Raw genomic sequence first — 27810 nt, 5'->3', positions numbered from 1 at the left:
TTCGGCGGGGGTTCAGACCTCCCTGCCGCCCGCGTGCCTTTCTCCCCCAAAACTCCGGGCCCAGGCGGCCCCGCGCGGCGACCATAGGGAACAGCCACCCCCCAAGGCGCGGGGTCTGTGTGGTGGCGCCCCCTGGAGGCAGAGGTCGGAATCGCCGCGAGAACCCTACCGCTGAGCCCTGGGTCCTCTGTGGGTGCTCAGCACCCCTGCAAGCCACAAACCCCCAGACAGCGGCCACAGCGGGCAGGGAGGGAGGAGGAAATAAAGAGGAGAACATTTTTATCAAGCGACTCGTGTATACTGGGCAAGGTGCTGGGCATTCCCTCTGTATTTTCCCGTGGAACACCCACCCAACCTCATTTCCCCGAAGTGGAAACTGAGGTTCAGAGAGGTTAAGTAAAGCCCAGCCATGCAGAACTGCATTTGAACCCAAGTCTGCACCAGGCCTGGGCCTCTCCTGGGCAAGTCTGAGGAGGAAAAGGCCACCGGACACTCCCTAGACTATAAGATAAGCCTCTGGAAGTCACACATAGGGACAACCATGATGATAAAAAATGATTTAGTCATTAGCCAAGGCAGTATACTGAATTGGAGTGCCACCATTTCCTGCCTGTGTGACTTTAGTCAACTAAGTTGCTAATCTGTCTGAGCCTCAGTCTTACCATTAGTAAATGAGCTTTATTACAGGCCTTCTGTTTGGGGCTCTCGCTCTGAGGATCCATTGCAGTAACAGAGATAAAAGGCTTAGCTCCACACCTGGCATGTCATGGGTGCTCAGGAAAACAACTAATATAATTTACTCATTTGGCCTTTATTTATTGAAAACCTAGGGGCTAGGGATACAACAACAAAGAAATATATTGTTTTGCATTAATGACTTCCTAGTCCCTATGTTTCTAGGATCTGGCACATTGTCCGGCTTGATAAATGTTGCAGTGAATGAATGAATGAGTATAAGAAGGCAGGCAGGCAGTCGGGTAGGAAGGAAGAAAAGGAAGGAAAGAAGGAAGATACTGCAGTAGGTCAGCCCCTGGTTGCAGTTTTGGGGACCGCTAAGAGGGAGAAAAGGGAGTTTTTAAAATAATAGTTATAGTTTCTTGGGCACTTAGAATGCATCAGGGGGCGCCTGGGTGGCTCAGTTGGTTAAGCATCTGCCTTCAGCTTAGGTCATGATCCCAGGGTCTTGGGATGGAGTCCCACATCGGGCTCCCTGCTCCGCGGGGAGCCTGCTTCTCCCTCTCCCTCTGCCACTCTCTCTGCTTGTGCTCTCTCTCTCTTAAATAAATAAATAAATAAATAAATAAATAAATAAATAAATAAATAAAATCTTTTAGAATGCATCAGGTACTCGACAATGCTTTTTGTGTTCTAGGTTCATCCTCACAGTAAACCTACGAGGTTAAAAGTGTTGTCTGATTTTACGGAGAAGAAAACAATCCATGAGGTAGAGTGCCTTCCCTAAGGTCACACTGTCACTAATTGCAGAGGCAGGTTTTAGGCTTGGATTTGTACCCCGGCTCCCTTGAAGTAGTGGGCTCTTCCTAGCCTCTTCCCGCCTCTAGATGGGAGCTCTTGGCACACAGAAACACAGCGGAATGGCCTCTACCTGCACCAGTAATAATGAGGAATGTGCTGCCCTCAGCTTTTGGAGCAAGTTCATTCCACTCACTCATGTGCTGAACCTCACATTTGATTACTTTTCACAACAATCCTGTGAAGAGGGTATTAATTGCCCATTTCACGGACAGGGAACTGAGGTTCAGGGAGGCTGGCTTCCCGAGGTCCCACGGGGCATGCTCTGGAGTTAGGATAGAGGCTGCTCCCGAGGCTCCACCCACTGAGCGGCCCTTTGGTGGCTCCCTACTTTGAAGCTCGTCCCTCTGCCAGTCACCCCCCCCCCCCCCGCCCCGTATTCCTCCCCGCTCAGCCCCCTCCCTGCCCTGTTCTCCTGGCCAGGGTAACTACAGGCAGAAGTCTGAGTAAGGTGAGCTAAGAGGAACCTCTCGGGTTGGGCTCCTGCCCAGAGTGGTGGCCAGGGCCCTGTTCACCTAGGATGGGATTTTGGTCAGTTCACAACTTTTCCAATTCTGGTTTTGGTAGAAATTTAGGAAAAAGGGTCTTCCTGAATTCTCTGCCAAGGGCTCACCTTCCCTTGGTTTAGTTCTTTTTTTTTTTTTAAAGATTTTATTTATTTATTTGACAGAGAAAGAGAGAGTTCACAAGCAGGGAGAGAGGCAGAGGAAGAGGGAGAAGCAGGCTCCCAGCTGAGCAGGGAGCCCGATGCGGGGCTCGATCCCAGGACCCTGGGATCATGACCTGAGCCGAAGGCAGCCGCTTAACCGACTGAGCCACCCAGGCACCCCCCTTGGTTTAGTTCTTAACCTTAGGGATCTCAGCAGGAAAAAGGGAACGCAAAGCATCAGCCAGGAGAGGGTTTAATGAAGGAACTATTCACAGAGGTGTGGCAGGAATGGCAAAGTACCCTGGGGCTTCCGACAGTGGGATGGAATCATGGGGGGGGGGCTGACGGGCAAGGGGAGGAAACCTTGTTAATGAACCTGGAGAGAGTTGGACCCATGGGTGCAGGCATCCCCACAAGAGCCGTGGCTTTCAGTGGAGGAACATAGTAACTGCCAAAATCACAGGGGGAGGCGGGTAGTAGAAATATCTCTGTCTAACTCCCCTCCTTCAAACTGACCTCCAGTCAGTGTCTCCTACTGGCCAAATTCCACCCGAAACTATAAGGCCAGGTGAGACTGTCAGCAGGGGTCAGCCCCAGCAGAGAAGCATGGCGTGTGGAGGGCATTCTCTGTTCTTCCTGGACGTGGCTTTGTGGAGGGACCCGAGAGACAACGTGGCTATGCATGCCTTGTGCCGGACACCTCACCCTTCTCCTCCTCCCAGGCCCAGGTTCCTTTGTCTGCGAGGGTGTCCCAGTGCTGGAGTTCATCTCTCCTATCCCTGTCTTCCCCGGTTCTCACTGCCTACCACATCACTCACTTCCCCGATTGAGCATTATTCTCGGCGTGGGTTTATCTCCCCAGACATCAGTTCTTGCCTCCTCTACACTGTGAGCTCTTTGCAGGCAGGAGCCGGGGCCAAATAGTGCCGATCGCCCTGACGCGGGGCCCCTAGCACAGGCCGAGTGCCACCGTTTGCCAAGGGAACTGAGTCCTGTGTCCCCACCTTCCTCGCTCTGTCTCGGTAAACACAATCTGAGCACATGTGAATACCTGTTTCCCTGAGTACACCGGGGCTCTGTGGTGGCGAGCAGCGCAGGCCTGGCACGTAGCGGGCATTAAATGTTGCCTGAATTGGCCTAGGTAGGACCATTCTTCTTTCTCTCATTCATTCAACAATACTTATTTACTTATTTATTTATTTGAGATCCTATTACGTGCCAGGCCCTGTGCTGGGCGCTGGGGACACAGCAGTGAACAGGACATGCCAAGTCCCTGCTGTCACGGGGCTTCCATTTTAGTGAGGACAGCAGAATAGGAGGGAATGGAAAACCAACAATATGATCGCAGACTGTGATAAGTGCTGTACCGAAAATAAACAGTATGTGGATAGACATTTATGCCGGGGGCAGGGGACATCAGGGAAGGGTTTTCTGAGGAGATGACATGTAAGTGGAGACCCAGCAAGAGTAGAAACTGGGATGTGAAGCGCTGGAAAGGGTGTTCGAGGCAGAGGGAACAGCAAAAACTAAGGTACAGAGGCAGAAGTGCTTCTGGGACCCTGGGAGATTCAGAGTTGCAGCCTAGAGAAGGCCTTCGGGGAGGTCAAAGGGGGTGAGGGATTCGGTCTTGGGGACAGCCCAGGGCCAGCTCCTGGGCTGGGGGGTGGGAGGGGAAGGGGTAGCCCTTCTTAATGCCACCCTTGCCGCCTGTCACCTAGCACCCACAGCCAACAGTGCCGCCGGCAGGCCTTGCCCTTTCTCCCTCAGCAACCCTCTGACTGGCAGAAGCTGTCAAATGACCAGCAGCTGAGGCTTTGCCAACCTCCTCCCCTGGAATATTTTAGAAGTAAGTCAGAAAATGACCAGCCGCCTCCTTAAAACCCAGCTTTTTCTCGTGCATGCCTTACAAGGGTGTATTTGGCTACCCTGGGTGTTAATCTCCCACCCCCTTGCATTAGACAGAGAGATATAAATATACAGCCACAGACGGCACACTCAAATACACAGATTAATGACCGGGTCTGCAGGCCCCAGGCACAGAGGACACTCCATGCATCGGCTTGTGAGCACCCACTCCCATTCTCACAGGCATCAGCCCCAGTCCCTCACAGGCACACAATTACACGCAGGCCCATACACAGTCCACCACCACCCATCATAATAATAACCACTCTCTACGCCCCCAGGTTATACAAGCACACAATCACATGCCCACACACAGACATGTACCCCCCAGTCGTCCCAGAGTCACACACGGGCACGCAATCCCACATTCTCCCCCTACACACACACCCATGTAGTGTTCACACAGCCTGCAGTGGGCACACTGATCGCAACACACAACCCTCACACGCTCAACACAGCGGCACCGTTACCCCACCCCCACCCCCACCCCGCGCCCGTACTCAAGGCCTCTCTGATTAAACACACATCCAGCCCCTCGCTCTTTACAGTGCAAAGCATTCTTCTGTGATTGAGTCAAAGACCTCCCCAGACAGGGGTTAAGTGGAAAAAAGGCATCAGAAGGAAGAATGCCCGAGGTCCAGGTCTGGGATGGGGCCGGCAGCTTCTGGCTTAGGGAGAAAGACTTCAGTGTTGAAATTTGACCCTGACTCTAATGGGCCAAGGCCTTGGGGGAGGGAGCATGCCTTAGAGGGGACAAAAGCGGGGCTGGGTCGGGGTGACAGGTGGAGCAAGCGGAGAGACTCCAGGAAACCTCGCAGCGTGGGGGTGGACCTCGGTGTTAAATCTGGACTGGACTTTATAGGCTTAAACCCCTCCACGCAATCCTCCCACCGCCCTTCCCTAACCCCGGCAACAGGCTCCCGGCTGTCCCCAAACGCACGGGGTGTGGCCGTGACCCCTCCTCCCCCAGCCCTTCAGGACAGCTGCGGGACACGGCGCTCCGGCCTCTCCTCCCCCCACCCCGCCCCGTCGCGGGTGGGGATCTCAGGGCGCCGAGCTGCGCGCGCGGGGGTGCTGGGTCCCTCTCAGTTCCCCACCCCCAAACCCCTGCCCCCGCCGGCCGGGGTGCTCTCCCGGGGCCGCAGAGCCACCCTCCTCCTCGGCCCCCAGCAACCGGGACCCTTGGAAAGAAAGGGTGAAGAGAAAGAAGGTTCGGGAAGAGCTCGGGGCGGGCCGGTCTGGGCGACGCGGATCGGCCACCCCCCACCCCCGCCCCCCGGCCGCGCGGCCCGCTCCCTCCTCCCGCGGGCGGGAGCTGGGGCCAAGTGGGCGCGCCCGGCCCGGGGCGGGCGGGATCCGGTGTCGGCGGCAGCTGCCAGTGCGGCCGGCGCGGGCGCGGGCGCGCAGCGAGCGGCCCGTGGGGCCGGCTATTAATAACGCGGCCGCCCAGCCCGGGGTCGCGCAGCCATGGCCAGCCCGGAGCCCCGGCACGGCGGGGACGGCGCCGCCCAGGCCGCGAGGTAGGACCGTGCAGGGCCCGCGTCGCCGTCCGGTGGGGAGGGGGCGCTGGAGGAGCTCCCCTCCCCCGCCCCCGCGAGCACCTTTCTCCTGGCTGGGGGTGGTGGGCCAGCCGGGGTGTGGCAGTGGCACCCGGCGGAGCCACCGGCCGAGGGGGATGGGGAAGGCCCGGGGTCCCGGCACCTCTGTTTGTCCGTGGCTTTTTATAGCCCCCCACCCCCTTCCCGGGGCTGGGTGAGAATGAGTCCTTTCGAACTGGTGGGCATCAACCCTCAAATGCCACTGGGCCGGAGTGGCCAAGGACGCTGGCTCCTCGCTTTCCTTCATGTCTCACCCCAAATGCAACTGGAGAGGGAGGTCTCCGGCTGCCGAATTCGCTGTGTGGAAGAGACTTGGTGCAAGGCTGGGCGGCTGCCAGTCTGGAGTTAGGAGTCTGTTCTGGCAGCTCGCTCTCTCCTGTTTGAGGTCTGGGATGGGGGCTGGGGGTGGGGAGGGTCGCCCGTCCCAGGCCAGGAGGAGGACCTTGGCAGCCGGCCGAGGCCCTCCCCGGACCATCCACACTGTCAGCTCACCACTGCTTAGGGGGAAAGGGCCTGTGGCTCAGGGATTTGGGGCCAGTAGGGAGGATTTCTGCCCCAGGTCAGACTGTACCCCGAAGAGGTGGAGGTGCACGTACACCCACGCCATCCCCCTTCAGTGTCACGCACAGCACAAAGCTGAGCATCGTTTTGCACGCATGATCGCCTGTACTGCTATATACACATACAGGTACACACAGTCAGATACACACCAACTCATGCCCGCACTGTGTCACAGACACTCCTAGCCGTGGCGTTGATGCAGAGTAGGGAGCTGCTGGAGTCCTTCAGCACCAGGAACCAAGTGGCAGAGGCAGGCTGCTTGGAGCCCAAGGAAGCCTGAGGTCAGGGCCCCCAGCTGAGCCGGCTCCCTGGCCCCTAGACCTCCCATACTCTACTTTCCCCAGTTCTTAGAGACAGCTGTGTGAGGGCAGCATCTAGCAGAGGCCTGGCGCGGGGGGTGGGGGGGTGGGGGGGGCGGTAACCGCGGCAACCACAGTGTGTGGGGTAACAGCGCTGCCTGGGGTCAGGGGGCCAGGGTTCTACGTCCAGCTGGGCCACTTGACCTTGCAAGTATCCTCCTTGGATCCCAGTCAGCTTCTGCCTGAATTCCCTCTACAGAGCCCCACCCTGAGGTCCCCAGGGAATGAGAGCTCTACTTGTCCTTAGGAAATGGACTCTCAGGGGACACACGGACACACTCACTGCTGTAATACAGAGTGCCAAGTGCAATGATGAGCTGCACACAGAGGGCCTTGAGAACGCAATAATGGGTTTGCGAAATACTTTGGGGGAGAGATGCAGTTTCAGCAGGGCTTGAAGGATGAGCAGACATTTACGAGTAGGTAAATAAGTCTATTTTGAATGCTAAGCTGCGTTAGACCTGCTGTAGCTGTTGCACCTGTTTTGGAACTCATGGCTGTTCTGGGAACAGAGGGGTCAGCGGGAGCTCCATCCAGCTTTGGAGCCAGAGGCCATCTTCTGCAAGCTCCACCACTTACTTACGAGTCATGGAACTTTGAGTGAGTTCTTTACTCAGTGCTTTGGTCTCCTCACGTACAAAACGGGGGTAAAAGATGAGCATCATATACCTGACTATTCATGTGAAAGCCTTGGAATCCTGCCTTGAACACAGTTACGTCATTCCAGGGGAGAGGACTCAGCAAGAGCGTGTGAGGGCCGTCTGCTGGGAAAGCAGGGGCTCTACTGAGGATCGAAGGGGGTCTGGCTGGCTGAGCAGGTGCATCCTTCCTGTCGCTAGGAGCTCTACCTTTCCAGGTAGTGCAGGACTGTTCTCTAATCGGGTGGCCTACAAGGAGCTGTATGTTCTCAGCTGGAGCCTTTAGACATAGTGGGCTAGGAGTAGGAGGTGTGAAAGTGTTACCGCATGTTCTGGCTTGTCAAACCCTGGGTGGGCGGCAGGGAGTAGTGTGAGCTGAGGTTGAAAAGGTCTGTTGGGGCCACATCATTAAGGGCTTTGGATCTATGCTAGGCAGCGGGCTGTCTGTGCGTGAAGTGGTGCAACACGGCTACATCCTGGCAAGGGCTGGGGCACTGTCGAGAACGGACGGGCGTGAGAAGGAAGAAAGCCCTTCGGAAGGCTCTCACGCAAGTGCAGGTGTGTGGTGATGACTTGGAGTAGGGCCCCGGCAAGGGAGTGAGGAGGGGCCAGAGACTGGAGACTTTCTGAGATCGGTTGGTTCTCAGAGAGTTGGCTACGTGGGTGAGGGAAAGAGCTGCTTAAGGATTATTTGCCTCCTCAACCTGCTGTATGGGGCTGTGCTTTTCTGAGCCGGAGAATACAGGTGTAGCCAGCCCAGGGATGAGGATAGTTTGAGATGCCAAGTGATGCCAGGTGAAGAGATCTAGACAACACCCTCTCTGGTAGAGGGATAGGGACAAACTAGGTGACTGTTGAGGCTGTCTTCAAGCTTTAGGTTTCAGTGCGGGTGCTGGGTGGTGTGAGGCCAGGGACGTCCGGGGTCTGGTGAAGCCACACTTATGGTTTCCCGAGGGCTACCGTGAGACACAGAATGGGAAGCCAGGGATTCCTGGGGTGTTAGAGAGGAGGACAGAATACACAATGATTTAGAAGGAAAATAATCTGGGGGCACCTGGGTGGCTCAGTCAGTTAAGCGTCTGACTCTTGATTTCAGCTCAGGTCATGATCTCATGGTTGTGGGATCCAGCCCCGCGTTAGGCTCCGTGCTCAGCATGGAGTCCGCTTGAGATTCTCTCTCTCCCTCTGCCTCTGTTCCTCCCACTGCTTGTGCATGCTCTGTCTCTCTCTCTCAAAATAAATAAATCAAATCTTAGAATAAAAATAATCTGTAGTGGGAACTTGGAGCTAAGATATAGAGCTTAAAACCTGGACACAAGTAGGCCTCTTCTTTCTTTTTTTTAAATGTCTTTTTTTTTTAAGATAGATGTATATATATGTGTATATATATACACATATATATACTTTTTTTTTTATTTGAGAGAGAGTGAGAGCGAGCACGAGCGGGGTGAGGGGCAGAGGGAGAAGCAGACTCCCTGCTAAGCAGGGAGCCCGATGCGGGCCTGAATCTGGGACTCCAGGATCATGATCTGAGCCAAAGGCAGACACTTAACAGACTGAGCCACCCAGGCACCCCACAAGTAAGCTCTTTCAAGACATAAATTCTTTGATACAGGGGCTTTTCATTTATACTTTATATCTAAAGTAGTTTTCTTGAAAACTATACTCAAATTTAGACTGTCTTATAACTGGTGCCCAAGGAGTATCTGAGTTCCCTTGAGCAAACTACTTAATCTCTCTCTCTCTTTTTTTTTTATTTGACGGAGAGAGAGACAGTGAGAGAGGGAACACAAGCAGGGGGAGCAGGAGAGGGAGAAAGAAGCAGGCTACCCGCGGAGCAGGGAGCCCGATGCGGGGCTCGAGCCCAGGACCCTGGGACCATGACCTGAGCCGAAGGCAGACGCCCAACGACTGAGCTACCCAGGCGCCCCACATATAAGATCTTTATAAGTGTAATTTATTGTTGTTATTTCCATGGTACTTTATATTTTCAAAGAATTGCTCAGAGATCCAAGGCAGATAAGATGCATTGGAAACAGGAAGGACCAAAGCCATCTGAAGGCCAAAGAAGCAGGAGGATATTCCTTAACAGGAACTGGTTGAGCTAGCAGGCAACTGGCAGCTGGGTTAAGGAGTTTCTCTGTCAGAATCACAGAATCTGAATTCAAGAGCCTTTGATAGGCCAGACGATGGGCCAATCCTAACAAGACGAATGAAGTTTTGTTTTGTTCTGTTCTGTTTTGTTTTGGAGCGGGAGGGGGGGAGGGAAGGGGCAAAGGGAGAGAGAGAATCTCAAGCAGGCGCCACGCCCAGAGAAGAGCCCAACACGGGGCTCAATCCTACAGCCCTTTGTCAAATGCCTAACCAATTGAGCCACCCAGATGCCCCAACAAGATGAAAAGTTTTACAGGAACAAGAGATGTGATTTAAAAGCACTTGGTGTGAAAAAGTCTTAAGGCTTTTAGTCAAACTCAGTATTTGTCAACGATATGATAGAGCTGCTCTATATTGGCAATGTTAGCCTTTATCAATAGGAGTATAGTGTCCAGAGATTCACTGCTCAGAACACATCTGGGTACTATTTCCAATACCCATCCCCAAGGGACAGTGACAATTTGGAGCCTAGTCAAAAAGAAGTGATCCAAATGAGGAGGGCACTGGACACTTTGGCAGGCATGGAATAATTGAAAAGATGTTACTGTTCTTTAGGTGTCTAAAGAACTTACATGAGGAAGTAGTTAGGTTTGTCTGATTCTAGAAAGAGGAATGAAGTCTAGGTAAAAATTGCAGACAAGGAGCGCCTGGGTGGCGCAGTCGGATAAGTGTCTGACTCTTGGTTTTGGCTCAGGTTGTGATCTTAGGGTTGTGAGATCAAGCCCCGAGTTGGGCTCTGTGTTCCGTGTGGAGTCTGCTTAAGTTTCTGTCTCCTTCTCCCTCTGTTCCTCCCCCCATCCTCACTCTCTCATTCTCTCCCTAAATAAATAAATCTTTTAAAAAAATATTCCAATCCATTTACTTGACAGAGTGAGCAAGCCAAGCAGGGGCAGCAGCAGGCAGAGGGGAGAGGGAGAAGCAGGCTCCCTACTGAGCAGGGAGCCCAATTCGGGGCTCAGTCCCAGGATCCTGGGATCCTGACCTGAGCCAAAGGTAGATGCTTAACCAACTGAACCAGCCACGTGCCCCTAAAATAAATAAATCTTTTAAAAAACATTTGCCGATGGGCATCTGGGTGCTCAGTCAGTTGGGCATCTGTCTTTGGCTCGGCTCAATGATCCCAGGGTCCTGGGATCAAGCCCCACCTGCTCGTCGGGAAGCCTGCTTCTCCCTCTCCCTCTGCTCCCCTGCTTGTGCTCACTCTCTCTCTCTCTCTGTCAAAATAAATTAATTAAAATCTTTAAAAATTAAAATTAAAATTAAAAAATTGCAGAGAAGGTTTTACTTCAGAAGACACTAGAATTTTCTTATGACAGCGGAACAAATTGGGGCGGCTCAGGTGTGAGTTTCCCGGCCTTGAAGGGTATGTATTTATGTAATGTAAGCAGAGACGAGACACTGATATCATGGGGATGCTGTCAGGGGACCTGAGCGGTGCGTGGATGGGGAGGGAGGCAGACAAGTGCCCTCTGAGATGTGAGACACGGATATAACCCTAAAGGCTCCCATTGCCAAACCATCCTGGAATTGTGGCTGTCCTCTCACTTTAAGTCATTTCTCTTGCAGGGAACAAGAGCAGAAGGCAGTTCTCCTCTTGAAGAAGAGAACTCTGAATCCCCCCATGAGGCGGGGGACTTTGGACCCAGAAGTGACTCTGTCTTTGAAGGGGACCTTGAACTTAGAGGACATTCTCTCCTGGGGACACAAGTGACCTCGATGAGAAGATGAGACACTCTGTGTGGAACGAGACAGAGAAGCCCGAGGAGACACTGCACATCGAGGAGACCAGCGCAGCCAGGGAGGTCGTGCGACATGGACGAGCCCGCGAAGCTGAGATTCCTCTATGGTGGAAAGAGCCCGCGAAGCCAGGAAAAGACCGCAAGCCCAGAGCAGGACCGGTCATGGGGGAGAGACGGGCACGAGCGAGGAGAATGCTCGCCCTGAGGAGGGGCCTCAGCGCTGGGCCTAGTCCCAGCACAGAGAGCCTGAGCTTAGAGGATCTGGAACTGCTGGAGGAGCGTTTCAGCAGTGTGTCCAAGCTGTGGCCCAGCTGGAAGGGGCGAGCGGACCAGCTCATCCACGAGCTGGTGTTTGCTCCGGGAACCAGCCCTGCAGGAGGTTGCAGCGGGTCCATCAGGATATCCTGGCTGCCTACAAGCTGCACGCCCAAGCGGAGCTGGAGAGGGACGGGCTAAGGGAGGAGATCCGGCTGGTCAAGCAGAGGCTGTTCAAGGTGACCAAGGAGTGTGTGGCCTACCAGTACCAGCTGGAGTGCCGCCGGCAGGACGTGGCCCAGTTTGCCGAGCTCCGGGACGTGCTGACCACCCGGGCGGCCCAGCTCTCCGAGGAAACTGGCCCAGCTCCGGGAGGCCAACCAGAAAGCAGAAGGAGCAGCTACGGCAACAGCTGGAAGCGCCTCCAAGCCAGAGCGACGGGCACTTTCTCCAGGAGAGCCGGAGGCTCTCTGCCCAGTTTGAGAACCTCATGGCGGAGAGCCGCCAGGGCCTGGAGGAGGAGTATGAGCCTCAGCTGCTGCGCCTTCTAGAGAGGAAAGAAGCTGCGGCCAAAGCTCTACAGAAAACCCAGGCCGAGATCCAAGAGATGAGGGAGGCTCTGAGACCCCTGCAAGCAGAGGCCCGGCAGCTCCAGCTGCAGCACAGGAACCTGGAGGACCAGATCAGGCTTGTGAGGCAAAAGCGGGATGAGGAGGTGCAGCAGTACCGGGTAGGCCCCCTGGGCGTCCGCACAGTGCCGCCCGTCAGCCTGGGGGTGGGGGGTAAGACATGGCCGGAGCGGGAAGTCTTCCGGGCACTTTGAAGGATCCTCTCCTGTGCAGGAAGGATGGCTTACTCTTTGGGGCGTCCACTCACTTCTTTACTCCACTCTTCATTCCACTCAGTCAGGCCTGTGCTAGGGGCTGAGAACCGTCTGCACCCCTAGTGCATGCAGCACCCCGACACTGTTGTCACTCGGTCCTCTCGTTAATCCTCCGAATCAAGTATTATCGCTTTCATAGACGAGGGCGCAGGCTCAGTGAGCTGGGGATTTTCTTTTTTTTTTTTAAGATTTTATTTATTTAATTTTTTTTTTAAAAAGATTTTTATTTATTTGACAGAGACACAGCGAGAGAGAGGGAACACAAGCAGGGGGAGTGGGAGAGGGAGAAGCAGGCTTCCAGCAGAGCAGGGAGCCTGATGTGGGGCTCGATCCCAGGACCCTGGGATCATGACCTGAGCCAAAGGCAGACGCTTAACAACTGAGCCACCCAGGCGCCTCTGAGCTGGGGATTTTTGCCCCCTGGTCTGACCAACCCTGAATATTTCAGTGCACTTTCCACGGTACAATTTTCCAATTCTTTTTTTTTTCCTTTTTTAAAACAGCTTTATTGAAGTGTAATTGATATACAAAAAAGTGTACATATTTAATGTGTACAATCTGATGAGTTTGGACACATACATACACACAAGAAACCGTCATCACAATCAAGGTAATAGACGTACCCATCACTTTTAAATGTTTCCTTGTGTCCTTTTTGTGTATGTGGTAAAAATGTTTAATATAACCTCTACCCTCTTAACAAGTTTCACATTTCTTTCCCTTTAAATTTTTTTGTTATGTTAATCACCATACATTACATCATTAGTTCTTGATGTAGTGTTCCGTGATTCATTGTTTGTGCATAACACCCAGTGCTCCACGCAGAATGTGCCCTCCTTAATACCCATCACCAGGCTAACCCATCCCCCCACCCCCTCCCCTCTAGAACCCTCAGTTTGTTTCTGAGTCCATCGTCTCTCATGGTTCTCTCATGGTTCGTCTCCCCCTCTGATTTATCCCCCTTCATTCTTCCCCTCCTGCTATCTTCTTTTTCTTTTTTCTTAACATATGTTGCATTATTTGTTTCAGAAGTACAGATCTATGATTCAACAGTCTTGCACATTTCACAGCGCTCACCATAGCACATACCCTCCCCAGTGTCCATCACCCAGCCACCCCCCCCCCCCCCCCCCCCCCCACCACTCCAGCAACCCTCAGTTCAATTTTCCAGTTCTGCATGAATCGTGCTTGGGTACAGAGAGCAAGAGGGGCGAGGCTAAGTGGCGTGTTCCTTCTCTCCCTCCCCCTGCACTCACCCTCAAGTCCCACCTGTCCCATCTCTGCCTGAAGCTTCCCAGTTTTAAAATTGGGATGAGGGACACCTGGCTGGCTCTGTTCAGTAGGGCACACAACTCTTGATCTCAAGGTTATGAGTTCGAGCCCTACACTGGGTGTAGAGATTACTTAAAAACACACACACACAACTGGGACGAAATCTATAAAGCTCTAGTCCTCATTTTGTTTTAGTGCATTGTCACCATTTCGCTTGTATTCGAGCTACTTCTGATTAAGTGTGAGCCAGTTTTTTGGTTTTTTTTTTTTTAAGATTTTATTTATTTACTTGTCAGAGAGACAGAGAACACAAGCAAAGGGAGCGGCAGGGAGAGGGAGAAGCAGACTCCCTGCTCAGCAGGGAGCTCGACGCGGGACTCGATCCCAGGACCCTGGGATCATGACCTGAGCTGAAGGCAGACGCTTAACCGACTGAGCCACCCAGGTGCCCCCTAATCTCTTTATAGACAGAGTGGGATATAAATACTAAGTGAAAACACAATTTTGTCTGTCTGTCCCACAGACTGTGAGCTTTCAGAGGGAGTATGGTTTACTTACTTCTGCCACTCCGGCTCAGGGGACATATCAGTTTAATGCTGACGTAAGCACCGTGGACCACTGTGAGAGCCTTTCAGAGCAGTATTTTCATCTTTTGAAACACACATCCTTTGGATAAACTTAAAAAGCTTACGCCCTTCCAGATATTGATACATCCTTCAAGGAACAGGTCCTCTGTTGAAAATGGCTGCATTCACTTCACTCAAGATTTTGTCAAGCTTTCTATAGTTTCTATCATGAAAGCAATGGGGTTTTTGGTCCTAAAAGTGAATGTATTGTGTACTACCCTCAATCCCCTCCCCCACTGCTTGCTTATTGGTTCACAACGTAGTCAAAGAGCCTTTTTTTTTTTTTAAATAAATACTATCCTTAATAGCTTGTACTCAAACAGACAATAATTGTAACCCAGGGGAGAAAGCAGCATGTGATTTAAGAGAGGTGCATCTAAAAGTGCTATAGGATAATGAAATTATTTTAGTCATCGGTTAAAGCACAGAACACTTCATGGAAGAATGGGTATTATTTGAGCTGGGTATTGAAATTTAGGCAAGACCTAGACCAGTGTTGTCCAAAAGAAATATGCAAGCCACATACGGAATTTTAAACTTCCTAGTAGTCACGTTAAAAAAGTAAAAAGAAATAGGTGAAGGTAATTTTAATATATTTAACACAACATATGCAAAATATGTGAGGTGAAAAACTGAAAGGTGGGGTGCCAGGGTGGCTCAGGTCATGATCCTGGGGTCCTGGGATGGAGCACCCCTCCCCAGCATCAGGCTCCTTGCTCAGTGGGGAGTCTGCTTCTCCCTCTGCCCCTCCCCCAATCATGCTAGCTCGCTCTCTCTCGCTCTGTCTCAAATAAATAAAAGAAAATAAAAAGAAAAACTGAAAGGTGATTTGAACTGAAGAGCTAGGTTGGGGCAGATCATATTGGACTCTGAAATCCAGACTAGGGAATGTGGATTTCATTCAGTAGTCAGCGGCATCAGTAAAGGGAGTAACATGACTGCCTCTCTACTTTTAGAAAAAGTACTGGTGGCAGTGTGCAAAATGGGCTGGAAACTTAGAAGCGAGGGGACTAATTAGGAGGCTATGATAGGTAAGGGGAAGAAATGGTAGCGGAATACAAGAAAGGGGAGGGCTTCGAGAACAAATGCAGGATAAACGTGGCCCCTGAATGAAGGGGGCGGAGGTGAGAAGTCACAGAGGGTGTTGAGACCTCAGGCAAGGCTCACTGGGACAGTGGTTCCATCAACAGGGAATCCTCTGGCGGAGCTTTTTTGTTTTTTAAAGATTCAATTTATTTGAGAGAGAGCATGAGCAGGGGGAAGAGCAGAGGGAGAGGGACAAACAGACTCTTGTGTTGAGCGCGGAGCCTGACATGGGGCTCAATCTCACGACCTGAGCCAAAATCAAGAATCAGGCACCCAACCCAACCAACTGAGCCATCCAGGCACCCCCTCTGGGAGAGTTTTCTGACACAAAATGAGGGTTGTAGAATGTTTCCTCCCTTGGGGTGTCTGGGCGGCTCAGTTGGTTAAGCGTCTGCCTTTGGCTCAGGTCATGATCCCGGGGTCCTGGGATCGAGTCCCACATCGGGCTCCCTGCTCGGCAGGAGGCCTCCTTCTCCCTCTCCCACTCCCCCTGCTTGTGTTCCCTCTCTCGCTGTGTCTCTCTCTGTCAAATAAATAAAATCTTGGAAAAAAAAATGTCCCCCCCTGTAATTTTCATCACTGTACTGGATTTGTTTCAGATCTGATGGTTGCTGCAGCTTTCCAAAGATCATTCTATGAAAAACACGCCTGATGAAATGTCTCCTATTGCTATATCATAAAGTGGGAATCAAGGTCTAAGTGAGCAAATTCTTCTTTCTGAAATGGCTTCCCAGACTGTTTGCCAAAGGTCACTTAACGGCATCTGACTACTTTTCAAGGGTACACTTCACTCTTGCAGTTGTAAACTTTGCCTCTTTCATCACCATCACCTGTTCATTCAACAATACTTTCTTAGTGCCTACTTACCATGTGCCAGGCAATGAGTTAGGTGCTGGCAGAGGAGATGAGAAATGGCTGGCGGGGGGGGGGGTAGTTCCTGCCCCCAAATGGTTTATAGTCCAGGAAGGATACCAGATAAAATGAATATATTTCATAAAATCTAAGACACTTGTTTTTAAAATGCACCCTGACCTGAGATGTCAAAATGTGAAAGCCTTAGAATCAATGAAATAATTAATATTCTTCAATGTAATAAACACTGTAATAGTTGTAGGAATAAGGCACTGTACCAGTGAAGTAGATTTGTGAATCCCAAGTGCCTTGGGAAGCACAGGGGAAATTTCATGAGGATTAACAATAGCTAGCATATATTTTTAGTTCTTTACATGTATTAATCCATTTAATCCTTGCCTGTCTGTGAGAGAGGTACAAATTAGTCACTGTGAAAAATGAGGAGAGAGATGAGACAAAAAGTTAAGTCATTTCTTCAGGGTTATATGGCTAGGAAGTGATGGAAGGAGGATTCTGACCCTGGGCAATCTAGCTCAAGTTCACATTCAGCTTCACAAGGTGTTTGAGCTGAGCCTTGAAGAATAAATCCATTGGGTAGACAAGGGAAAGGCATTCCAGGCAGAGGGAACAGCTTACACAAAAGCATAGAAACATAAAAAGACATTGTTAAGGGAAGTGAGCTCAGTGTGGCCGAATCATAAAGAATGTAAGCAGTAGACAGATGTGGCTGGAGAGGTAGACTGGGACTGGACTATAAAGGGTTTGATGTATTCAGTCTGGTTTTCAAAAAAAGGTTTCCTCCAAAGCCACAGACCCATTTCCCCCAAACAGAATCTTGTATGGAATGGTAAAAGTGAGGAGCTACTTTCTAACTGTGGCAAGGGCACTTCAATATGGCCTCCTCCTGGGGTTTCAAGCACAAGTCTGAGGACCACTGAAGAGCCGATAGATAAGAAGGCGGCGAAGCAGTTGCACAGCATGAGCTCTAAGCCAGCGGCAAATCCTGGCTCTACCACTTTTTTTTTTAAGTTTTTTTTTTTTTAACTAATCTCTACACCCAACATGGGGCTCACTCATGACCCTGAGATCAAGAGCCGCTTGAGCGGCTCTTCTGATTGAGCCAGCCAGGCGCCCCTGACTCTACCACTTCTAACTGGGAAACTGGACAAATTACTTAACCTGTGACTCCACAGTCCCTCACATGTAAACTGGGATTAGTAATAATTCACATCATAGGGCTCGTGCAAGGAATGAGGTAATATTTGTGAAACATTTGCAATGGTGCCTGGCACATAGGTAAGTGCTCTTAAAATTGGCAGTGTGCAGGATGAATTGAAAGAGCCTGGAAAGACCACTTTGAGAGAGAGATAATGTAAGATACGTGAAGTAAAATATTTGTGTAGGATTTGGTGACTGGTGCAGTAGGTGGTACAAGGGATTTGCTGAGAACATTGTCAAAGTTTTTAGCTGAAAATGGTAGGTCGCTTATGCTTAACTATGGAATGCGTACTATCTACATATTTCACATCAAGCATTATGTGTAGGGTGCTGGACAGGAACCTACAATCTGATTGGGAGTTAGACATGAATAAAAAAGATAGTGATATAACATAGCAGATGCTGTTTAGGTGACAGACCCTATGTACCTGATAGCCACATGTGGCCTGTAGTAGTTTCCATACAACATGGTGCAGGCTAGAGCAAAGTGTTCATATGAAAGAATAATGGAGGTTCTAGTTAGAGGTAGGGGTCAAACTAGAGGGGTCTGAATGCCAGACTAAAAAGATGGAAAGCTTTTGAAGACTGAGATGATAAAGCAGTTTTTGGAAAGTTACTCTGGTTGGTACTACACAGTGTTAAGACTGGAGGTTGTCTTTTTTTTTTTTTTTAAGATTTATTTATTTGACAGAGAGAGACACAGTGAGAGAGGGAACACAAGCAGGGGGAGTGGGAGAGGGAGAAGCAGGCTTCCTGTTGAGCAGGGAGCCTGATGTGGGGCTCGATCCCAGGACCCTAGGATCATGACCTGAGCCGAAGGCAGACGCTTAACGACTGAGCCACCCAGGCGCCCCAAGACTGGAGGTTGTCTTTAATGCCAGTCGCTCTAGCAGTATTTACTTCATCCTGTGACATTGTTCCTGTCAGTTTATCACTGATGGTACAGACTGCCTTCCCAAGCAGATACTTTTATGCCTCACCAAAATACAGGTTTGCTGGCTTGGGAAACTGGGGCAGAGGTATGCAGATGCTTCCCTTCAGAAGACAGGCTTGGATGGTAATAAGGCTGCTTCTCTGTGTGGTGCCAAAGTATGGCTAAGGCACTAAAAAAGGGCCTTTTGATAAGGTTGATGGAAGCTGAGATTCAGCCAGAGTATCAAACACTGCAGACTGATGTGCTACAGGTATACCAAGGATGACTCATAGAACCAATTATTTAGACCCGTCTAATAACAGCATGTACCCAAACTGGCTTCCTGTCTTATTCTTCAAAATCTGAGGTGAAATCATTACCCCTTTAAAATAGGCCTTCCAACTTCAACTTCCCTTCCCATCTCCCTCATGCTTCCTAAGGATCCACACCAGCTAGCAACTATGCCAGAGACTGATTTGCTGACATCTTCCTTACCTCACTCCTCAGGCATTAATCCTGGGCAGAGACAGTTTACAGAACGTATCCTGTCTGGTTTTGGCAGAATGGGAAACTGACAGTTATCTTACGGCTCCTGAAGGCCTCCAGGGCATTGCTTCTTCATCTTCCAATTTAGCACTTTGGAATGAATTCACTTTTAGTGTAATGAGTACAGGATATAGGAAATTAACAACTGTGATAGCCAACATCCTAATAAAGCACCTATGTGCATAGGATGTTACAGTTAAGTACCAGGTAGAGCTATCTTGGACTTCAAGGAGGTTCAAATATAAAACTTGTATTTACTGTTTTTCCTGTAAACAAGTGGACTTCTAGTACTTGAACTCTCCTGGAATTACAGTTAATAATTGCTTACAAAGAATTGATTTTTTTTTTAAGCTCCACACCCAACACGGAGCTCGAACTTAGAACCCTGTGATCAAGAGTCGCATGTTCCACAGACTTGGCCAGCCAGGTACCCCAAGACTTGGTTTCCTTTAAGTTGCAGGATGATATATAAAAACGGATTATCCTAACAAAAACAAACTTGCACCAAGCCAGAGGTCCATGAAACTCTCAGTACACCAACTAGAGGACCAAAATCCTCCCCACACTGAAAACTGCAAAACAGGGGTGCCTGGGTGGCTCAGTCGTTAAGCCTCTGCCTTTGGCTCAGATCATGATCCCAGGGTCCTGAGATTGAGCCCCGCATCGGGCTCCCTGCTCCACGGGAAGCCTGCTTCACCCTCTCCCACTCCCCCTGCTCGTGTTCCCTCTCTCGCTGTCTCTGTGGCAAATAAATAAAATCTTTAAAAAACAAAACTGCAAAACAAACAAAAATCCCTCTGAGCACCCACCCACCCTTTGCAGGATCCTATTAAACTGTCATCTGCAGGTACAGACAGGACTCCTTTCAGATCACCATTGGCAAAAGTAGGATCGCTTTGTCCAAACACCTCTTTGAACCTGTTTCTCAACCTCAATACTGGTGTGAAGGTTAAACCATGTGGAAGAAAGTGCTTTATCAACTGTAACGGACAATGTTCGTTTTTTACTGTTCTGTTCATTAGAGATGTTCTTGGCCTTCTCACTGCAGGAGCAGCTGGAAGAAATGGAAGAACGACAGAGGCAGTTAAGGAGCGGGGTACAACTCCAGCAACAGAAGAACAAAGAGATGGAGCAGCTAAGGATCAGCCTTACTGAAGAGCTCTCCACTTATAAGTCAGTTTCTGCTGCTACTCAGATCTTTACCAACACTGGCTGAGGGGTGGTGGTGAGGGCAGATGTTGCTCAGGGGAAATTTCACTTCACAGGGAAAAGCAAAAAAGTGACTTGGGAAATGATTTCCAAATTGTGCTCATCCATGACAGATGGAAAATGGATCTCTTTTTTTAAAGGGCTATGCTACCCAAGAGCCTGGGACAAGCTAACGCTCCCACTTCTCAGGCAGGTGGAACCGAGACACAGTCTCAAGGTGATCCTTGAGGGTGTAAGAGTGGTGTTTGCATTATTGCTGCTCCTAACTTAACAATACTAATGCCTTAAGAAAACTTAAGAGTGTGTCAAATGACAAGTCTGTTAGAAGTAACACATACCTCCACATTGCCTGGTTTCAGCATTCAGGGGTCACTTGGAATGTTTGTTTCTAGCAGGACTCAAAGTATGCTCTAATTATCGCTAGGAATTCTCTAACAGGATGACATATCCGGGCTCTGTGCATTCTTACTTTCCTTGGCCTATCCTACCCCATCTGCTATTCATAAATAGCTTCCTTAGAATAGCAGAGAAGACAGTTATGCTACCTAATTCAGACTGACAAAGGAGGCCAAAAGGCTAAATTAATCTCGAGTCATAAAAAAGGCTCAAGTGGATGTTGTTATATTATAGCCTGTGGGACAGGATTATTGCTTAAAATATGAAACAAGCAATACACCTATTCATTCATTTCTTTATATACTAATGTTCTTATATTCTGTATAAAGTCCTAGATTCTCTCGGATAAAGAAACTAAGGATTAAAAAAGGTTTGGGTCAAGTTGTATACTAGACAGATGCCCATAAATATTATTCTTAATTTCCTGGTTAATCTTGTGTCTTGGATAAAAACTCACAAATAACAATTGTAACTGATACTTTTCCTAACTTACTAGCATTTTCTTTTACCCTGTTTTATCCAGGCATGACTGATTATGCTTATAGTTTGGGAGATTAGGAACCTTGTAAATAAGGAAAATGATATGTTAAACACCTTTGTGTGGATCAGATTTAAAAGTACAATAGGGAAAGGGCAACAACTCATCTTAAGAAAACGAAACTACAGAATCCCAGTTACTCTAATACCCATGTATGGTTAACGTGGGCAGAGAAAATCTCTAGCTAGCCCCTCCCATCACCACCACATAGGTTACCATTCATTCTGTTTTGTAAATAGGAGGCACCCAAATAGGCATTTGGTGAGGAGAAATGCATCACTAATCATATGTAAATTATACTCTAGCAATCTCTCCCCAACTTAAATTTTTTTTTTTAAGATTTTATTTATTTATTTGAGAGAGAGAGAATGAGAGACAGAGACCATGAGAGGGAAGAGGGTCAAAGGGAGAAGCAGACTCCCTGCTGAGCAGGGAGCCCGATGTGGGACTTGATCCTGGGACTCCAGGATCATGACCTGAGCCGAAGGCAGTCGCCTAACCAACTGAGCCACCCAGGCGCCCTCTCCCCAACTTAGCCAGCACTAACTAAACTTCAGAAGTTTGCTGTGATGAACTTTACACTGTATTACTTCAAGCTGCACCAAGTATGAACTTAATTCTTTTTTTTCTCAACCTTGCAGGGGCTGTTTAGAAACGTATGGCCGAATCTGTAACCCAGAAACAACAAAAAACTTTTTAGTAAAGGATCACTAAGTACCCTTTGGACATACTTTTTTTTCCAGAGAAGGGAGTGCCAAGGACTTGGCAAGCAGTTCACCCTGGGAAAGTTACAAATACTGGCTGACCTGTTTTAAATGAGCCTTCTGTCCTCTGACAGCAACTCCCACGTGCACAGAGTAAATAACGGATATATGGACACTTTAGTGTTGTGAAGAATGTATCTTGCCTTGTGTTGACCCAAAACTAAACTTTTTGGAGCACAGGTAGGGTCAAAAAGGCAGCCGATTTTCATGATATGGGTTTACAATTTGAATTCTTTTGTGCCATGAGTGTTAGACTTTTAAAATGAATCCTTTTACAAAGTTTAAGTCTGTGTGGACTCATACAGTTTACTCCTGTGTCAAAATAATTTTCACTACACTCAGAACTACTAACTTGGAAAAAGAAACCAATCTAGATTTGAACCTAAAGGTTTAAGGATATTCAGATTTTCCCAAAGACTGTCCCTCATGAAAATGATTTTGGGTCAAAGTGATGTACTCCGTTAAATTGAGTGACTGGCAAAGAACCAGGCATTTTATCTGGTTATGGCACTTGGTGATAAAGACTTGCAAGAGCCTATTATTTCTAACCTCTAAATACAGGCTCCAGTGAAAAACATACTGGGGAGAGTCAACCTCTCTACGGGCAAAGGTTCAAACACCTTTTCCAAATTTAAAGTCTGCCTTAAATGCTCTCTGCCACATTGCCTTTGACAGTCTTGAAAGTCTACATAGTTCTCTAGGGACAGACTTCAAAAAGATGTTATCAAAGACTAATCCGTGTTACCTCTGGCTCAGTGTTTAATGTCTTGCACTTTCCCTGGGAAGGAGTAAAGCTCTCTTCTATAGCTCTGGATCTATTATATTTAATTCTGCTCTTGATAGTCAAAGACCATACACAGTAACTGTCCTCTGAACAACTCTTCAAGAAGCCAGACTGGTGTCTGATAAATGTTGTATACCAAATAAAACCCATCATGGGGTTACGTAGAAAAGCAATTTATTCCATTATAAGCACTTACACAGTTAGTCATGGAGAGTAACAGGCCTGCTGGTGAAACAGGTCACCCAAAATAGAGATGGTACCAAACTAGTGGTCAAAGACTAACTCCTAAAAAAAAAAAAAAAAAAAAAAAAAAAAAAAAAGCAACTCTTATCCAGGATTAATTTAATTTTAAAAACAAATACAAGCTATCAATTCACTCTTCTCAACTCAACTGGACAGTCTACCTGTGGTATAACTGTCAGGTAAAAACATACATCTTTACAACTTGGTGGTCCCAAGTTTTTTAAAAAACCATTTCACAGAAAGGAAAGAAATATGAAAACAGCTCAAGAAATACACTAACAAGCAAAAATATATGGGGGAAAGAGGAACACATAGTTTTGACTTAACTGAAGAAACTGAGAGGAGACTGGTCTACATAGCAAAATGTGCATCCTGGAAAGTCAGGTGGGAAAATTTTAGAATAGGAATTTATGACTTGAATCTCCCCCATTTCCTGAATAAAAACGACATCTTGTGGTATTTATACTTCATGGCTCAGACACCTACCTTACTTGGCTCTACTCCTTCCTTACTTTAGCCTTTACTTAAAGGAGTCTGAAAAACTTGGGGATATAGCCTAAGAAGAAAAATAACCACACATAATATTCCCCTTTCTGTGGCTACTTGAGACCTGTGTTACTAGAAAATTCCTAAAGAAAATTTAAATATTAAGTCTGTGGCTTTACTGAATCAAGTCCCCTAGTTAATATTTAGAAAACACCCTCTGTTTGGGCTAATAACATTGTTGATGGTACCTATCAGAGGGATAGCCAAACAAAGTCTGTGTCTCAAAACCAGTGTTAAATCAATCTCAGGGTTGAGAGGAAAAAAAAGGGGAGTCTAAAATCACAAGAAGTGCAGACATATCTAGGACCCTTGTCCTTCTGGATCCACGCTTCCTTCAGGATCTTCATCATTATAAATGTTCTCTGCCTGCCCAAAAACAAGAAACAGAGAAAAAGGTATTCAGTAAACATGAAGGATACTTCTTGAAGTTAAAGTTTCAAAAAACAGACTAGGCCAGGGAGACAGACCGTGAGCCACAGTCTCTGTAGCAACTATTCAACTCTGCAGTTGCTGCATGCAAGCAGCCAGGGACCATCTGAAAATGAATGGGTATGAATGGCTGTGTCCCAACAAAAACAGGCAGCTGGCCCACAGGCCAACTAGATCAGGACATTCCCACAACACCGAAGTACGGTTACTATTTGTCTTGATACTCAACCTTCAGGAGTCCTTCTACTGGACATTATTCACAAGAGTCAAAAAGTAAAAACAACACAAATGTCCATTAAATGACCAATGAATAAATAAAAATGTTATCCGGCAATAAAAAAAGCTACTCACATATTGCGTTTTTAATTTATATTAAATGTCAAGAACAGACAAATCCATAAAGTAGACTGGGGGTTGCCTAATGCTGGGAGGACTGGAGGAAAATGGGGAGTGATGCTTAATGGGTAGGGGGTTTTTCTGAGGGGTAAATTACTGTGAGGATGGTTGTATAATTCTGTGATTATAGTAAAAATAAATAAATTAGAAAGTCTTCATTAAGAGCCCACCCTCAAACCATGGGTTTCAAAACTCAATTTATAAATATTTTTAAAAGAAAACTGCTTTAGCATAAAATCAGCTCTACTTCTATTACTTGATGAAAAACTTGCATCCAAAGGCATAATTTTTTTTTTAAGATTTTATTATTTATTCGACAGAAAGAGAGACAGCAAGAGTGGGAACACAAGCAGGGGCAGGGGGAGAGGGAGAAGCAGGCTCCCCGCAGAGCAGGGAGCCCGATGCGGGGCTCAATCCCAGGGTCCTGGGATCATGACCTGAGCCGAAGGCAGACGCCCAGTGATGGAGGCACCCAGGAGCCCGAAAGGCATAATCTTAAATACAGAAAACACTTACATTTGGGCAAAGTTTACTGTTCTTACTTAGCATCTACTATGCACAAATCACTAGGCTACGTGCTGCAAAGGATGGGATAGTCTTCTCTTTAAAGAGCCTGTAATCTGACTGCAGGAATAGGAAAATATACAATTGTGTAATGTTTCTGATGACAAATATATAGTGTCTTTTTCACCCAACTGGGTGTCTAACAATTCAATTCAATCCTGACACTAAGTGCACCTGAAAGTAGCGTCAGACTCCATAGGTTTAAGGGCCTAGTCCCACAAGACTATGATCCTCACTTCAGAGGCCAGTGTCAAGCCCTGAGTGCCTAGACTACCCATGCACTTCTGTCCAACTTGGCTATCAACTCAGGAGTTTCCACAAGCCATCCTCCACCCCCCACCAACCCCGCCACCTTAGATTTGATAATTTGCTGGAATGACTCCTGGAGTCATGAACATGCTGCCTTGCTTACTATCAGCAGTTTACTATACAGCTTACAACTCAGGAAAAGCCAAATGGCAGTGAAGCACTGGGCAAGGTGAGAAGGGAATGCAAAGCTTCTAGGTCTTCTCTGGACAGCATCAATATATTCAACAACCCGGAAGCTCATCGAATCAAGAGGGTACATAGAGCCTTTTCAACAGTTTTACAGAGCTCAATCCCCTCTGCCTGTGGGTGGGAGGGACTGAAAAGTTCTCCAATCACCTATTTGGTCTTTTGGGAGACCAGCCCCATCCTGAGGCTTGCCAGGGGCCCTAAGTTACCTCCTGAGCCTAAACTCAGGTGTGGCCAAAAGGGGCTCCTTATAAACAGCAACAGAGACTTCTACCACTCAGACAACCCCAAGGGTTTAGGAACTTGGACAAAGACAAAATATTTACTTGTTTTACAGTTCTTTTTTTTCTTTTACCACAATTCTAAAAAAACTGAGTAAAGGAACAACCTGGCCTGAAGGTGATACAGTTCAATCTCCTACAACATTCCCATGGCAACTACTAAACTATCTTTAACTGACAGGCTATCCAAGGCAGCACATTTCACCTTCCTGTCAGAACTCTCAACTTTTTATATTATACGTGGGTGTATTACAAGGAAAAGGTAAGGTAGATCTTCTGTTTACACATGTAATACATAATTTTTACAAATTATAATACTGAAATGTATAAAGAAGAAATCCAAAAACTGCCTAAATATACCACCCACATTATGGCAAACAAGTGTCTAAACAGTTACATGTAATTAAATTCAAGACTAGCTACAATTTTATTTTACTTTTTTAAAAGTATTTATTTATTCATTTGAGAGGAAGAGGGAGAGAGGGAAGAGTGTGCAAGTAAGGATGAGCAGGGGTGAAGGGGGGCGGAGGGAGAAGCAGACTCTCCGGTGAGCAGGGAGGCCAATGTGGGCTTGATCCCAGGACCCTGGGATCATGACCTGAGCAGAAGGCAGTGCTTAACCAACTGAGCCACCCAGGCACTCGAGCTACAATAATTTTAGTACGAGGGATTATAATTGTTCTACAATCCGCTTTTTCCCTACTTCATGGCATAAATATCTTATAAAAACTAAGCATATTTCTTTTTGATACATGATATTCCAAAGTATGGATATACCATATAATTTGTTAATCTCATAGACCACGAAACCTCTCATCTCTTTTTCATTTTATTTAACTAAGATTAACAGCGCTATTCTTTTTTTTTTTTTTAAGATTTTATTTATTTATTTGAGAGAGAGAGCATGAGAGATAGAGAGCACAAGAGGGAAGAGGGTCAGAGGGAGAAGCAGACTCCCCGCTGAGCAGGGAGCCCGATGTGGGACTCGATCCCGGGACTCCAGGATCATGACCTGAGCCGAAGGCAGTCGCTTAACCAACTGAGCCACCCAGGCGCCCTAACAGCGCTATTCTTAAGATTTTATTTATTTGAGAGAATGAGAGAGAGAGCACGAGAGGGGGAGAGTCAGAGGGAGAAGCAGACTCCCTGCTGAGCAGGGAGCCCGATGTGGGACTCGATCCTGGGACTCCAGGGTCATGACCTGAGCCGAAGGCAGTCGCTCAACCAACTGAGCCACCCAGGTGCCCTAACAGTGCTATTCTTTAAGAAAGTTCTGTTTTAAAGATTTTCTATTTGAGAGAGAGCGAGCAAGTGCACGCACAAGCAGGGGGAGCAGCAGAGGCAGAGGGAGGAGCAGGCTCCCTGCTGAACCAAAGGCAGACGCTCAACCAACTGAGCCACCCAGACACCCCAAGAAAGTTCTGGTTATTAAAATATTTTTCCTCGTGTTGAGCCAAAACCTTTCCCCTGGAGCTTATTCCTGCCTCTAGATCTATCCTAAAACAACAAAATCTTTTTTCTAAATCTTTTCATTAATCAGGCTACCATCATTCAAAAGTTATGCAATTAAAAAAAAAATTTGTGGTAAAATACATATAAAATTGCCCTCTTAACCATTTTTAAGTATACAGAGTTCAGTGGCATTAAGTCCATTCACCTTGTGTGCACCTGTCACCACCATCCATCTCCAAAAGGCAAGTGTTTCTTATATTGCTATACATTAGACATTACAGGTACCTTTATTATAAATTCCAAGCACTCTGGAAGTTCGAAAAATGGTGATCACTTCCCAACTGGGATATTAAGAACAGGGCTGTTTTTGGAGCCTAGTAATATTTCATGGAGAAATGGCAGTAGCTGATGCTGTGCCACTGTGGTAGAAACTGTGCTAGGCATGTTCAGCTCCAAGCCACTTCAAAGGAATGACCATTCCCAAAGACTCAACTGCTAGCAAAGCAGGGAAAGCAAGAGGCCAGCAAAGAGGCTACTGCAACAGCCCAGCAAGTAGTAATGAGAAGCTGACCAAATAACCAGGGTGTGGAGTAGAAACAGGAAAGCTGGGTACGTAGTGTGCTCTCTATAAGATTAGTACAGGTATGAGAACAGTGCAGATAGACAACGTAAAATCTGGTAAGTAAACCAGACCTAGAGGTGAACAGATAATGAAGAACTCTTGAGTTTTCAAGTTGGTTGAGCTGGGGGGGGGGGGAGCGGTGTGATGACACTGGAGCCATATAGGAAACAGGAAAATCAGGAGAAAACGGGAATAAGGAGAAGGGAGAAAGAAGTTTGAGATACCAGTGGGATAAGCAGATAAAGGTAACGAGCACGCACCTGAAAATGATAATGTGCAGCAAGTGCTAAAGTCATACTTGGGA

The 27810-nt window shown here is 47.9% G+C and overlaps 2 protein-coding genes across 3 annotated transcripts in view; one reads left to right on the top strand and one right to left on the bottom strand.

Moving 5' to 3' along the window:
• The first annotated feature begins 5462 nt into the window (after positions 1-5462).
• On the top strand, positions 5463-22798 carry SYNC (syncoilin, intermediate filament protein). Its single transcript, XM_035727044.1, is given in 14 exon segments — positions 5463-5607; positions 5815-5839; positions 10964-11026; positions 11028-11092; positions 11094-11184; positions 11186-11290; positions 11292-11345; positions 11347-11487; positions 11489-11518; positions 11520-11747; positions 11749-11775; positions 11777-12121; positions 19836-19960; positions 21572-22798. Coding segments are annotated over 14 exon segments (1425 nt in total). The 5' UTR covers positions 5463-5554; the 3' UTR covers positions 21645-22798.
• RBBP4 (RB binding protein 4, chromatin remodeling factor) overlaps positions 22636-27810 on the bottom strand; it is a 22649-nt gene continuing 17474 nt past the window's right edge. For both annotated transcript variants that reach the window (XM_027567555.2, XM_027567633.2), the window contains exon 12: positions 22636-23633. In XM_027567555.2, the coding sequence (XP_027423356.1) occupies positions 23568-23633 (66 nt within the window). In that variant the 3' untranslated portion in view covers positions 22636-23567. The remainder of the gene's footprint in view (positions 23634-27810) is intronic.

Source organism: Zalophus californianus, chromosome 4 (genome assembly GCF_009762305.2).
Source record: "Zalophus californianus isolate mZalCal1 chromosome 4, mZalCal1.pri.v2, whole genome shotgun sequence".
Taxonomy (NCBI): Eukaryota; Metazoa; Chordata; class Mammalia; order Carnivora; family Otariidae; genus Zalophus; species Zalophus californianus.
This window is presented reverse-complemented; position numbering and strand designations above follow the sequence as displayed.